General features: G+C 40.0%; 1 protein-coding gene across 35 annotated transcripts in view; it reads right to left on the reverse strand.

The window, feature by feature from the left end:
- LOC112922739 (kinesin-like protein KIF16B) overlaps positions 1-14,706 on the reverse strand; it is a 314,279-nt gene that overhangs the window by 153,916 nt on the left and 145,657 nt on the right. For all 35 annotated transcript variants that reach the window (XM_072736435.1, XM_072736422.1, XM_072736421.1 and 32 more), the window contains 3 exons: positions 9,871-9,990; positions 8,965-9,016; positions 6,956-7,093 (listed from right to left, as the gene is read on the reverse strand). In XM_072736435.1, the coding sequence (XP_072592536.1) occupies positions 6,956-7,093; positions 8,965-9,016; positions 9,871-9,990 (310 nt within the window). The remainder of the gene's footprint in view (positions 1-6,955; positions 7,094-8,964; positions 9,017-9,870; positions 9,991-14,706) is intronic.

A 14,706-nucleotide genomic window follows, 5' to 3' on the forward strand; every position in this document is an offset into this window, starting at 1 on the left:
AAGTAAAGGATATGAAGTATAATTGAATATTACAACTAAAAAATACAATAACCAAAATAAAAAAAAAAAAAAACACTGGATGGGTTCAAGAGAAGGGCAGAGAGGACAGAGAAAGAGTCCATGAACTTGAAGACAGACCAATTTGAAACTATTCAATCTGAAAAGCAAAATGAAAAAAGTTTATCAAAGGGCAAAAAGAAGTAAACAGAGTCTCAGGGACCTATGGAACAACACTAAAATACTTAACAGTCATGTAACTGGAACCCCAGACAAGAGAATGAAGAACATAGAGCAGAAAATAAATATTTAAACAAATAATGGCTGAAAAATTCCTAAATCTGGGGAAAGATATAAACCTACAGATTCAAGGGATCCCTGGGTGGCGCAGCGGTTTGGCGCCTGCCTTTGGCCCAGGGCGCGATCCTGGAGACCCAGGATCGAATCCCACATCGGGCTCCCGGTGCATGGAGCCTGCTTCTCCCTCCGCCTGTGTCTCTGCCTCTCTCTCTCTCTCTGTGACTATCATAAATAAATAAAAAATTAAAAAAAAAAAAACCTACAGATTCAAGAAACTCCAAAGATCCAAGATCCAAAATGGGCAAATGCCAAGAAATCCACAGCAAGGCATGTTGTCAAGTCACTCTATGGGATGTGGAGCTGAAAGTGACATTTAAAAAGGAACAGGGACATTATGAAAAAGAGACGTGATGACTCTAACAAGAGAAGATGAATCGAAGGAGAAGAAAGAAGTTAAAGAGACTGACATTTGGTTGTCACGTACACCAACACCTGGGCACCAAAAAATCATCTTCTGTGTGTGATTAGAAGGGTCAGCTGGTGTCACATTAGATGTTCATCAGCATCACTGGCACAACTCATGAAAAACTAAAGTGCTTGGCCCCATTCCTACATTCTTTGACTCGGGAGATCTAACAAGGGGCATTTCAAAATGCTCCTAGGCACTGCTGATGTTGCTGATCTGGAGACATGGCTTTTAAAAACCACAGGCTTTGGGCAGAGTCTTGAAGAAGAAGAGCTTTTGACTTTCAAAAGCATCTGCTGAAACATCCACTTGCAAGAGACAGGTGTCAGATGTGCAGATCTCAAGTCAGAGGGAAAAATCTAATGATAATGAGTGCTTATGAGCACGTAGAGGTGAGTTCAATGGGAGGGCAGCCATTAATATGTGCTGCAATGTTCAAAAGGGCTCTTTTGTTCATTACATACCTTGGCTAAACTGCTAGAAGATCCATTTCCCTTGCTAGTTCCACTAAAATTCTTTTTTAATTTGCCACTGAACAACTCACAGCAGCCCTAAAGCAAATGAAAATTTATCAAAGCCTCCTCAGCTCCATTCCCCAGACAATCACCTATTCCCTTTTTCTTGAGTGCTTGAATAGACGCAAATATATTTTGGCACTTGAGCATGACACATTCAGATGCACCTAGGTGTCAAGCCCCCAGATTCAGTTTCTGTAGCGCGTCTAAAAGGAGAGATGCATATTCAATGATTCTGGTGAACCTGTGAGACGACCAAGGGAGGCCACTGACACGAATGGGAAAACGGATTACCTTGTTTAACAACTACCAGCTTTAAAAGAACATTTTGCATTAAAAAAAATAATAATAATTAATTTAAGAGAGAACAGGTCCTAGCAATAACACAGAAAATGCTGAAATACTTTTTGAATTGTAACTCACTTGATTTTTGTACCATTTCATATCAAGTATGTGGTGTAAAGAAAAAGACAAAGAAGAAAAACTTAAAGTCTAAAAGTCCACCCAGAACAGCTCAAGACCTATGGACTTGACACCATGGTCAAATTCATGCTTTCTTCTCTAGTAATTGCCTCTCTTTCTGCAAAAATCACACTATGGAATTATCCTATGAAATCATTCAAGGCAATCATTCTATACCATCACAGGAGTGAGGAAAGCCCAGCTCCAGAGAACATGGCAGGTGAAGAGCACAGGCAGATACAAGGCTACATATGCCATGCACAGTTTCTAGAAGAATTCATCAGAGGAGAGGAGAAGAGCTTCATAGGCCGGGCTTATGGCAACATGCTTTATATATGTCATTATAGTTAATTCTCACAGTACTAGCAAACGCTTTTCATTTTAGTGATGTTACCAGTGGAAATACTGTTTATGCAATCTGAAAGAAGTAAGGCTGTTAACCGATACAGGTAAAAAAAATTTCCCAGCGATGGTGAAAATCTGCTAGATGTAGGTAAATCTATTAGTTGACATTCACAAGTATCTTAAGTGATCTAGATAAGGAAGTAATTACTGCCTGTGCTTTTTAATGGGACAGCCTAACACATTTCCAAACGAAGCAATTTACTAATGAAAAGAGATGTTTAAATACCAAATATCAACAATACTGGAAACTGATAGTAAAAAGACAGGAAGGTGCTGGTAGTAGAGTAAACCGGGAATCCAGTCAAATACAGAGTTAATACCATCAGACCATTGTGACTTGGGCTAACATCCATCTGCATTCTCTGTTCTTGATACCTTTACTTAAATTGCTTCATGGGCAAAAGCCAAGGTAATTTGTGGAATATGAATATACTGCTTTGCTTAATTCTGTTTCCCAGTTATTATTATATTTTAAAGAAGTCCATATTATTTCTCTTTTTCACTTTGGTCTTGCTTTTTTTGTTAAAAAATCAAATCCTATAGGGGTGCTTGGGTGGCTCAGTCAGTTAAGCTGACATTTAGAGTCAGCTCTCAGGGTCTCAGGTCGTGATCTCAGGGTCATGGGATCGTGCCCCACGTCGGTGTCCACTCAGTGTGGAGCCTGCTTGACATTCTCTCTCTCCCCTCTTTACATCTTTTAATTTTTATTATATATTTTCATAGCCAAAAATTGCATACTTGGGGGAAGCCCCAGTGGCTCAGCGGTTTAGCGCCACCTTCAGCCTGGGGTGTGATCCTGGAGACCTGGGATAGAGTCCCACATCCGGTTCCCTGCATGGAGCCTGCTTCTCCCTCTGCCTCTCTTTCTCTTTCTCTCTCTGCCATGAATAAATAAAATCTTTTAAAAAAATTGTATACTTGTATTTTATTATATACATCACATTGTATACTTTGTTTTTAAAACATGTTCTAGTTCTCACTTTAATAATCCTTAAAAATCAAGAAATGTTGGGGCACTTGAGTGGTTCAGTGAGTTAAGCATCCTATGCTTGCTTCAGTAGCACATATATTAAAAGTGAGTTAAACATCCAAATTTTGATTTTGACTCAGGTCTTGATCTCAGGATTATGGGATTAAACCCCACATCAGGCTCTGTGCTCAGTGTGGAGTCTGCTTCAGGTTCTCCCTTGCTCCCTCTGCCTCTCCCCTCCTCAGGTATGCATGCGCGCAAACACACACACACACTCTCTCTCTCTCTCTCTTTCTCCCCCCCCCCAAACAAAACAAAAAACTAAGAAATGTTGAGTAGTTTAATCCTTAATCTTTGAAGAAATATACAGGTTCTTTCCTTGATGGGATCTTTCAGTCTTAAAGTATACACATTAAAAAAAAAAAAAAAGGTATTCTTTCTTCTTTCATGTAATGCCTTGAAACACAAAGTCCTCTTGGCATTTCATTACCCTAAGACTTGCTAATGACATTTATACTCGGTGCATGGATGTTTTAAGGCTTTGGAACATAGCAATTTTATGTCTGTAGCACAGCAGACCACCAGAGGAACTCAAGCCAAAATCATGGCACCACGATAATAAAGCAATTAAGATAGCCCAGAGGGGGGTGGGGGAATTCTGACCATTCTCTAAATGTCAATTAGCATTAATACTTTCTTAGGACAAGTCAAAAATTTCACTTCAGTCATCGTTAACCTGAACAGGCATAGTTTTTATTTTTATTTTATTTTTTTTATTTTTTATTTTTTTTCAGGCATAGTTTTTAAATGGACTCTCAATTAAGGAAAAAATTTGATAAAAAAAAAAACACTTGATAATACTATAAGGGAGATATGTTTATTATTTAGCTACTATGCTTCAATCCACATGAGAGTTAGAAGCATAATCATAGCTACATAAGCAGATACCAATGGAATAATAAGCAAATTCTCTGAACTAAATAAACAAATTAATAATCTTTTGAGGGGGCAGGGGAGGGGCAAAGAGTAGAGAAGATAATCCTAATTTTAAATAATAAATTCTGGGGATTCCTGGGTGGCTCAGCGGTTTGGCGCCTGCCTTTGGTCCAGGGCATGATCCTGGAGTCCCGGGATCGAGTGCCACATCAGGCTCCCGGCATGGAGCCTGCTTCTCCCTCTGTGTCTCTGTCTCTCTCTCTATGTCTATCATGAATGAATAAATAAAATCTTTTAAAAAAATAAATTAAAAAAAATACAGGTTAAATGCCTCAATGTATGCCGAAGCAGAAGCTAGGAAATCAAGTATAAAAAAATAATTAAAATAATTAATTAATTAATTAATTAATTAATTAATTCTAGGCAGTTTCTCCATTAAACAATATGTGCTCTAAAAGTTCCTTTTGCAATATGTTGTTTGGAACTTAAGACTGATTTTCTGACAGAAACACCATTACACGTAAAAGTTAGCTTTCAGGAGAATCCATAAGAGACTATTTCACCCATCAGTGGCAGAAGCGGTGGCCACTATAATCCACTCAACCTTCTCAGTAGCCAGGACTGTGAATGGTAAGAGCCTCAGAAGCTCCAGATAGTCATGGGGAGAGCAAGGAAAGCACACAGAGGAAAACAGGTGGATGACCAGGCAACAAAGTAAGGGGGATCCAGCAGATGATATTCACCCTTGTGGGTTATTTCTGATCCAAGCACAGCTTAGCTAAAGAAGGCCCCCAATTATAATCCCAACCACAACCCATTCTCTAACTTCCTGTGTGTGGCTCCACAGACAAGCCAGACTGCATATGGGAGTACCTGGAGGAGCAATGTACAAGACTCAGAAGTATTAGAGTGAGATCTCTGAATTCATTGAGCCTCACTTAACCTGTATGGTTTTAAATTGATATCCTTAAAGGCCCAACGTGCTTGAAAAATCTTCAGTATTATCAAAATAGATTATTATAGAATTAAGATTTTTCCTCCCTGTTTCTGTTTGAAGTATACAGCTATGTGCAGAATTTTGTATATGTGAATAAATACAGTTCAGTATGAACACATATTAAAAACTTTCAAAGTTTCATTGAAAGAAACTGATGAAAATTCAAATAAAAGAGACATATGGAATAAATAGAAGTCCCAAGACAGAAATATATGTTAGAATGTGAACAAATCAAATGAAATTAGAAATCTCACTTCTGAAAGGATGCTTTAACAGAAAAATAAAAAGATTCTAAAACTCCTTTGGAAAAAAATAGGCATGAATAGCAAAAAAAACACACAGATAAGAGAAATCAAAGCATATTATAATATGACAAGCATTCAAATTGTGTGATAGTGGTACAAAAGCAGAAATATGCAGCACTGGAACAAAGTAGGAGTTACAAAATAGATCCAATGCTGTGTCAGTGTTCATTTTCAGTCATGTAAATTTCTTCAACAGAGGTGAATACAGGATGGGGTAAGGTTATAATAAAAGCTACACCAATATGGGAAAAAAATTAAATTAGGTCTACCCCAGATATATTAAACAATTAAATATTTCAAAATGAATTCCAAAGTTCTGCCCATATATTAATGATGATACTGAAAACCAGTACAAGCCTCTTGGAAAACCCTGTAACAACACAGTCATCATAACAAGGTCAACCTCAGCTGACCTGGGAGAGATACAGACAATACAGAGATCTGTACTGGACAAGGGGACTCGTATTACCTCTTGCCATGACTTGTGCATCACCCTTGCTGCCCCAGAGGAACAGCAGCAGGACCTTCACCTGAGGTCCTAAAAGTGAACAAACAGGTGGCAGAGATACCACTGAAAAGCCCTACATTCTGACCTCTTATCTTCCATGCAATTACAGTAACTTTCTGGGCTCAGGACAGAGACAGTCTCTCAATGTGACTATTACTCTGCTGTCTGGCAAGAGCCAGCTTCTCCATCCCATATTGCCAGAGTCCTTGCCCTAGTTTCAAAAAAGCAGAAAATATTGCTTTGGTAACCATCACTGGGTACCGGCTTGGGCTAGTCACCTGCTACTGCTGAACTCTGATGTTCCTGCCCAGCTCCAGGGCACTTGGAGTCCTAAAGGTCAGAGGAAAGCAAAGGGACCTTCCAGACTGAAGGAACCAAGAGGGATGTGGCAACCAAATACCACATACAATGCCAGACCGAATCTTTGGCCCACAGTGCATGTTGTTGGACAAATGATGACAACCCAAAGGGCATACAAGAATGAGATGGTAGGAACGCATTGGTGTTAGTTTCCTAATTCAGATGCTTATATTCTAATTACATAGAAGAATGCCATTGTTTAAGGGAAATAAACACTGAAGTATTCAGGGGTAGTGGGGCATCATGTTAGCAATTTACTTTCAAATGTTCCTGGAATTAAAAAGTTCTTTGTACTACACTTGCAGCTTTTCTATAAAGTTGAAATTATTTCAAAAGAAAAAAAAAGACAGGATACTGGATCTTGTATGTGTGTTATAATTACAACTATTCACAAAAAAGAATATAAATAGGGTAATAAATAAAGTTATAAACAGCAAGCACTGTGTTAAGGTTTTGCATTTAAGATGCCTTTTTAAGTTAAAAAAACACCTTTAAAGTCATATTTCTATAACAGCAATAACTTTTAAGACAACTACATAAATGTTTAGTTCAACAAGACAATCAGAATTAAAAGTCCTCCAGCAACGCAGAGAACAACATAATGAAGCAGTCTTCATCTTTTTTTTTATAACTAATTAGCAATTAATTGTAAGATGCACAAGTTCCCCCATTACCTAGCCAACTTGTTCTCTAGCAGTGACATACAAGAACTCTGAAAACCAAAAGTCAGATACCTTGATTTAGGTGTGTGGCCTCCATGATCTGAACACCATTCACAGAGCACTGAGACCCACTCAGGGGTATCAGGGTCACCGTCCCCCCAACATTTTCAAAGATGCAGTGCTCACTCTCCAAGTCAAGGCCATGAAGAACTAAGTTGGAAAAACATTTAAAAAAAAGATAATTTCTTTGTTATCTAGTGCACTGATCCCCAACCTTTGTTTTTCCATATTGAATACTCTTCCCCTTCCATGTAAATATTGTGAAGTGAACATTTATGTTCAGTGAGAAAAGTGAATTTCAAGAGTTCATGGCATCAACTGATATCCTCTGAAGGTATCTCTGAATGTTATCTCAAAGGGTCTGGACATTACCTGTGCAAGGAAATAAATTCTCGCATGCTGATTTATCTCATCTTCAGGGAGAAAATAGTTGAGAGTAATTTGTCTTATTTGAATACCATTGTGTCACTCAGATGCTGAATAAATTTCCCCCACCAGCCACCCAAAGGTCAGAGTAAAACAGAAGCAACAAAAGAGCTCCATGGGTCAATGACTTATTATAACCTCCACACTTACAGACACTGCATTCCAGCAGCAGAAACTAAAGGTGAAGTTGGCCTGGCATGGATCTTGGGAGGCCCAAGGAAATCTTCAGATGCTATACTGGGATGGCACATTGCCATCCTGTGCCAAATCTGAGAGCACATGACCTCCAATGACTGCTCAGAGCATGTGGCTAACATGTATCTAATCATGTAGGACCATCCTGAGCCATTCATGCTTGCTAAGTGGCCAGGCATGGATATGAATGCCTGTCAAATAAAACTATATGATTTTAGGCACAGTTCTTGGCCAGTTTCTCAGAAGTACAAATCAAATAGCTCCCATTGCTCCCCAGAGAACTGTACTACTGAACTTTTCTGTGCACAGACAACATGTGTTCTTACCACTCATCATCATTTACAGGAACCCCAAAGGTCAAACACACAATTTAATGAACAACAGAAGAAGAGGCCTGACATCTAGTCCTAGTCAAGAAGAGCTGAAGCTGAAGACTTCTGGGACCTGGTTTTCAGCTTTCCCAGTTTTGCAGCAAATACTAAAACACATTAGAACTATGCTAGCTTTGGCTTGATGAATAGCTTATACTTAGCAAGAGAGCAAGATGATTGCCAGCAATTCTAAAAACAGCTGAGAAGATAGAAGTCTTCCCCTGCCAATCCCCCCTTGTCACACACACACACATACAGCAGCAGCAGCAGCAGCACCACCACCACCACCACCACCCTAAGTTAAGCTTATAAAACCTAGTAAGACATCACCCTGCTTCAGGGATGAATTACCAGTTATCTGTGTGTCTCAGCAAAGATTTTCGGGAAACACAGAAGACATACCTCCATATGTGTGCATGCTGTGCTTGTGTGTATCCGACTCTGTCATCACTGTACAGCTAAGGATCTATATCCTTCCCAGTAAGGGGTCTAATAGCCTTTATCTGTGTCTGTTGGCATATTTCCATCACTATCCCACTATAATTTAAATTACTCTTGAAAGTTGTGACAGAGTATGGAATGTATATAGGGTGGGGGAGATTCATAGTTCCACTTAATTCACTAAATTAATTGGTCTGTGTCATTCGTTTGAATTGAGTTCAAAATTATAGAAATGCACATACTGATTCAGCATTATATTTGAGAAAGAGGTTTGGTTTTTAGATTATAATCACTTTAGTGTCAGTCATTCAAAAGAAAATTCTTCATTATATGATTTTTAGGGATGTCTGGGTGGCTCAGTAGTCGAGCATCTGCCTTCAGCTCGGTGTGTGATCCCGGGGCCCTGGGATAGAGTCCTGAATCAGACTCCCTGCAGGGAACCTCTGTCTATGTCTCTACCTGTCTCTCTGTGTCTCTCATGAATAAATAAATAAAATCTAAATAGATAGATAGATAGATAGATAGATAGATAGATAGATGATAGCTTTTAAAAATCACCAGGAAGAGGAAATTGATAAAGATTCTCACCAATATCTTGTTCTGTTGAAGCATCTTCTCTACCAACATATGTCTGACCTTCCTAGGAAGAAAAGTCAAGTAAAATTTAGTAGTAAGAACAGGAAAAATGGTTTATTTCTCTATTTTTCATATAAACCCAAACAAAATGGTGGCCAACAGGCTGAGCAGTATCCTTGGCAGGCCACAGCCTCTGTGCTATGCCCATGCCCCCCACTGCCCATGGAAAAGGACTCCTAAGGCCTACTGCACAACCACAGGATGGCTCCTATTTGGGGCATACATCAATAATCTGTCCATGCCAGTAATCCCACTGATGATGCCCCTGATCCTTTCTGCCAAGCTTCACCTCTAGGGGCCCGGGGTTCTTCATGTCTAAAGACAGTCTGTGGGAGGCTGCAAAGCACAAATGCAATACCATTCTCATTTTTAGTCATGGATCAGAGAGAAGATACTACATCAAGGTTACAGAGCCAACCACTGATACTAACATGGTGATTCTGTTCTCTTGACACACATAGCCTGTTTGGGACCAGGACCAATAACGTAGGCAGGAGACATGCTTTATAATTATCTAGAGGGCCCAAAAAACGGTATGTAGCAAATCTCAGTTCCAGGTGGTTGTAGTTTTCCTTCCTTGGTCTGTCTGCCTTTTTGTTCCTTACCTTTCTCTCACTGATTCTGCAAAGTGGAAGGCAAAGTGAATGGATCTTCATGTAGCTTTAGAACTCCATGAACATGAGAACTTCTAACACCATGGAACACCAGTGAACAAAAAAATATTCCCAAAGGGCTCAAAGATGTATATTCTCTAATATAATAGCCGTGTTCACAGATGTGGAGTATTAAATAAACCTTGCTGGTGTCTAAAGAGGAAACTGAACATAAAATTCTATGTTCCACTTAAGTAGTTTCTACCTTCAAGTGATATAAGATGATTCCAGTACTCAGGAGGTCATCATCAATGCCAATCAAATGGGGCAGTTCAGAATCCAAAACAACTCCAATCCCTTCTTTCCTAAGGGCTAGAGTTTGTTCCTGAAATTAGGAGGGAAAAGGAAAGGTTTACTTAGAGGAAAGATAATTTATTAGGTGTTCTTTTGAGTGTTATAATGAGTAGTATTTTATTTCTCATCAAAAAAGCTACAAGAAAAATGGAAAAACCTTCATGTTGGAATCCTGGCATATGGCAGTCAAACTGAACTTGAAACATAAAAACTCAACATAAAATGAAATAAACTTATGGCCTGATGAACTTGACCTCTTTGAAGCCAAGCTCAAACCTTGCCTTCCTTAGGAAAAGTGTCCTAGGACCATCCAACTACAAAGTAAACTTTCTCCTTCTTTAGAATCTTTATTTCATTTAATGTCTTATTTAGAGATCTCCGGATTTGCTGGCTCTTCTCACCAGTTATCATGGTCAAACTGTGAATGTTCCCTAGAGCAGCTCTTTCCTATGTATTAGTGACCCTCTACCAGAAGCACCTGCATATCTGATCTCCTGCAGCAACCTCTCCTACCTACCAGATCATTCCCACTTACATAACAATCTACTACAGATCTCCCACCACCAACCACAGCACAACCACCCTCCATAGTCCTGCAACTCCTCCAGCTACCACCAATTTCTCTGAGTCCCTTTGGAAAAAATCACCTCTAAAGACTTCCCTAACATGAGTGATTTCTCCAATTCCTTCCCTCCCACTTTCTCGAACCCACTCCAGGCAGGCTTTCATCCTTGGAACTAGAGTACCCATAATCACTCTCTTGATGACCACATCCTGCCTCTGGACTTTATTTACAATCTATATGCTAATGACTTGGATCTAAATCTTCATACAGCCCTCTCCCTTGATCACAGTTATGCATACATACACTCACTTACCCCAGTGTATTCTGTGGGGATACCAAAGAGGCAGCTCAAAGCTAATACATTAAAAAACCAACCCTTGACTTCCCCTGCCTCCCAAACCCACATATCATACCAGCTCAGTGAATGCCAACCTTCTTTCTAGTTGTTCAGACCAAACATCATGGCTATATTTTGCTTTTTGCTTTCTCTAACTCCTACACGCTTAGTGTTGACTCTATCTTCAGAATATGCTCCAAATCTGATGACATCAAACCACTTGCACCACGTTCTTCCTGAGCTCTAACCACCGTCACCTTTCACCAGGAAACCCACAACAATTGAGGCTACCACCAATGGCGTGCCGCTGTGGCACATAGCCTCCTTAGCTGCTAGAGGGACATGAGGGCAGGCTGCTCCTCTGTTCAAACCCTTCCTATCTCATGGAGATGAAAGCCCAAGTCTTTATAAGCCTCTACAAAGCTCTACACAATCTCATCCCTTGCTCACCTCCTATTCTCATCTCCCCTTCTTGCTCACTCCTGTCTAGGAGCCCAGAAGCTCCTTGCTATTGCTCAAATCCTTGCCAGCCTACCTGCACCTGAGGGCTTTAGGCACTGTTGTTCCTTCTGCTTCTGTGGTTACTGTTTCTTCTGCCACTATCTCTTCCTTCTCTTCCCCTAGAACAGGATTTCCAGACTTTGGTACTACTGATATTTTAGACAAAATGATTCTCTATTATGGGAGGATATCTTGTGCACCTCAGGAGGCTTAGTGGAATCCCTGGCCTCTACCTGTTAGCTAGGATGCAATGGGAAGTTACTCTAACAAGAGGGGCTGACAGCTACCAGAAGAGAGAAGAGGGAGGGACAAAATCAGGGAAGGAATGTGTTTGGTTTTGCAGAACCAACAGTTCCAGCCATGGAGACACCCAGGTAAGTGCTTGACCTGACAGTCCCTTGCTAGGTATGTCTCACCTGAGAGCCCCTTACATAAACCAGTTTGGGTCAGATTGGAGCTGAGGGCCCCCCGAACTGTGCAAAAACCCCCGAGCTGTCCTGAAGTTACCTTTAGCTCATTACTACCAAGATTTCCTCCTATGGGTGATGTTTTCCACCATTTCTGAACATGAGATGTATGCACTAGCATGCTGACATGCCAGGCATGTACAACTGAACTAAATGCAAGCTCCCTGCAAGCCTCCTCACAAGCCTATGCAAGCTCCCTGCCTCTGCCCTCTAATGTACTGAATAAAAGCTTCCTGTACTAATCCCATAGGGAGACAGTGCTTTGAGAACTCTCTCCTTGCCTCCTGGCTTATAATAAGTAATAAAAAGTTCTTTTCTTTCCACGCTTCCCTGGGTTGTGTTCAATTTGGTGCACCCCAAGCAGCAAACCCCTTGAGTTACGTTATGTACCCACTAAATACAAATAATACCCTACCTCTTCTCCAAGGCTCCAGATACTGGCAAATGTCCCCTGGGGAACAAAATGAGCCCTGAGAAGAATTACCATGTACATATATATATATATATATATACACACACACATGTACATGTAAATGTACACGTATATACATAACTCGGCCCTCAATTCCTCAGGTCTCCACTCAAAAGCCACCTTCTCCATCACCCCAGACAAAACAGTAATTACCAAACTCCTCTATCCTGATTCGTTTCCCTCCTTAGCAATTACCACTATATGACATTATGTATAAGCTTATTACCTGTCCAGACTAGAATGTAACCCAGTGCCTAATTTCATGTCTGACATAGAGTAACTGCTCAGTATTTGTCAAATGAATGAAACGAGTGGGCAGATATACCTAAAGTTTAGAGAAATGCAAGGAGTAGAGTCAATAGCACTGGTCAAGCAAGAATCATGGGCCTCATCTTAACATCAGGTTCATCTGTACCAAGACAACAGAGCTCTAAAATCAGGCTTCTAGACAAGTCCAAGAGCACTGTAAATAAACCAGCCTCTACTCCTACCTCTTAGGTATGGAGAGAATTTGTCCTTTTCCTCCTGCCTGTGGAATTCAAGCAGAAGTGGAAAGTATGCATTTTGGGTTTTTGTTTTGTTTCAAGATATATATTAGAGTGGAGAATTTAATCACACGGTTCCATTTCATAAAACGGTGTCCTCACTGGAAGGTCTAGTGGCTTTGAACTGTGACAGCACTGCACATATGGTAGGTAGTCGCCTGCCAAAGAATGTTCCAGGCCTCTAGGTCCACTGTTCTCATAAGTCCAGAGACATATGTATTTTCTCTCTGCATTAAAGTGGACAATAACCCAAGAAAAAGGCAATATTTTAAATTCTAATAGCTCCCACTCAAACAAGAAAAATTGTTTTGGACTACAGCCCAGTTTAGTTTCATATTCTTTTTTTTTTTTGACCACTGAAAAACACTTTTTTTCCCTCTTCCTTGAAATAAGCCTCATAGACTTTGAAAATCACTGAAATTCATAACTTCAGAGCCACCAGGTCAAAAGCATGACTTGCCCACCCCCCTGCCATGCACATACACCAGCATGTTCTCATACACACTTTCATATGTAGAATGGGTAAAACCTGAATTAAGAGAAAGTTTTCCAGGATTGGGAGTAGGGGCAGATGAATTTATGATTAATAATACTCTAAAGCTCTATGACATTCAAGCTGCATTCACTACCCGATATTATAAAAGTGTCACCTCATAAAACTAAAAATGAGGGTTTAAATCATTGCTCAAGTGAAAAAGTAATTTCAGACAAAAATATCTATCACATATATTTATTGAGTGGCATCTACTGTTATACATAATTTATGAAACACCTCTTTGATAAGATGGAATATTTAACATAGCAGTCGGCCACCTCCCCCCCAACTCTAGGTACACTGGGTCCCTAAGAAAGTGGTAAAACATATATAGCTGCATATATTTTGTATTGAAACAAAGCTTCTGGCAACCAATAGCTGTATAAAAAGTAAACCACAGCCTGCCTAAAGGTGTCAAAACAGCATCAGTTTATTTTAAACATCACGTTCATGACATTTGCAAATAATATGTTCAATATGTTTTTCTTCAATCTCTGAACCTAAAACATGTGTCCGGTGCTGAGATGCTCATTGCACTCTTGGCAAATTTCAGTGGTTCAGGTGAGCTGTAGGCAGGGCTGCCCAGGTTCACACTAGAGCTTGGGCTCACTGGGAGCACCCCATAGAAGCACGATACTTGTTTATAAGATTGAGCAGAGATTCTACTTCTTTTCATCACGACCAGCACTCAGAATCCAGCACTTTCTGACAAAAGTCAACAGCTTTCCTGAATAAAATGAGTAAGTGAAAAGAACAATATAAAAACTTATCAACAATAAGAACCCATTTTTCCCTTTTGAAAAGCCTACCTGGATCTTACTTGGGAAACACTGAGGGAAACTAGTAACAGCCCACCTAAATGAAGGGCTCTACAAACGTACAAACTGTGTTCCCTCATATGCACTATGTGATGTGAGGTGAACACAGCTGCCCCAGACACACAGGAGTTGCTAAGTACTGATTATTTGACATAGTAAGGAGAAGTGATTTTTAAGTGGGTTGGGGTTTTTTGATAGTCAAAAATTAAACGTCAGAATCTTTTTGTGGAAATGCAGTCTACAAAGAATTGTGTGTTTCACTAACTAGTGGAATGCTGTAGAGTTGCCTCACATATAAAGTGCCCTTAATTTCTGCCAACTTGACTGCAACACTTAGGGGAAGACAAGAGGGAATGGCACAGTCTCCCTAGAGCACATGCCCTCTGTGGGTGTGGAGAGGGAGGATGGGAGGATGTCAGGCAGAACGGAAGACTTTTCTAAAAATTAAATGATCCTCTAGCAAAGCTACTTTTTCATTTTTAAAAAAACTGCATGCGATTTTCTGTG

This window comes from Vulpes vulpes, chromosome 14 (genome assembly GCF_048418805.1).
Source record: "Vulpes vulpes isolate BD-2025 chromosome 14, VulVul3, whole genome shotgun sequence".
NCBI lineage: Eukaryota > Metazoa > Chordata > Mammalia > Carnivora > Canidae > Vulpes > Vulpes vulpes.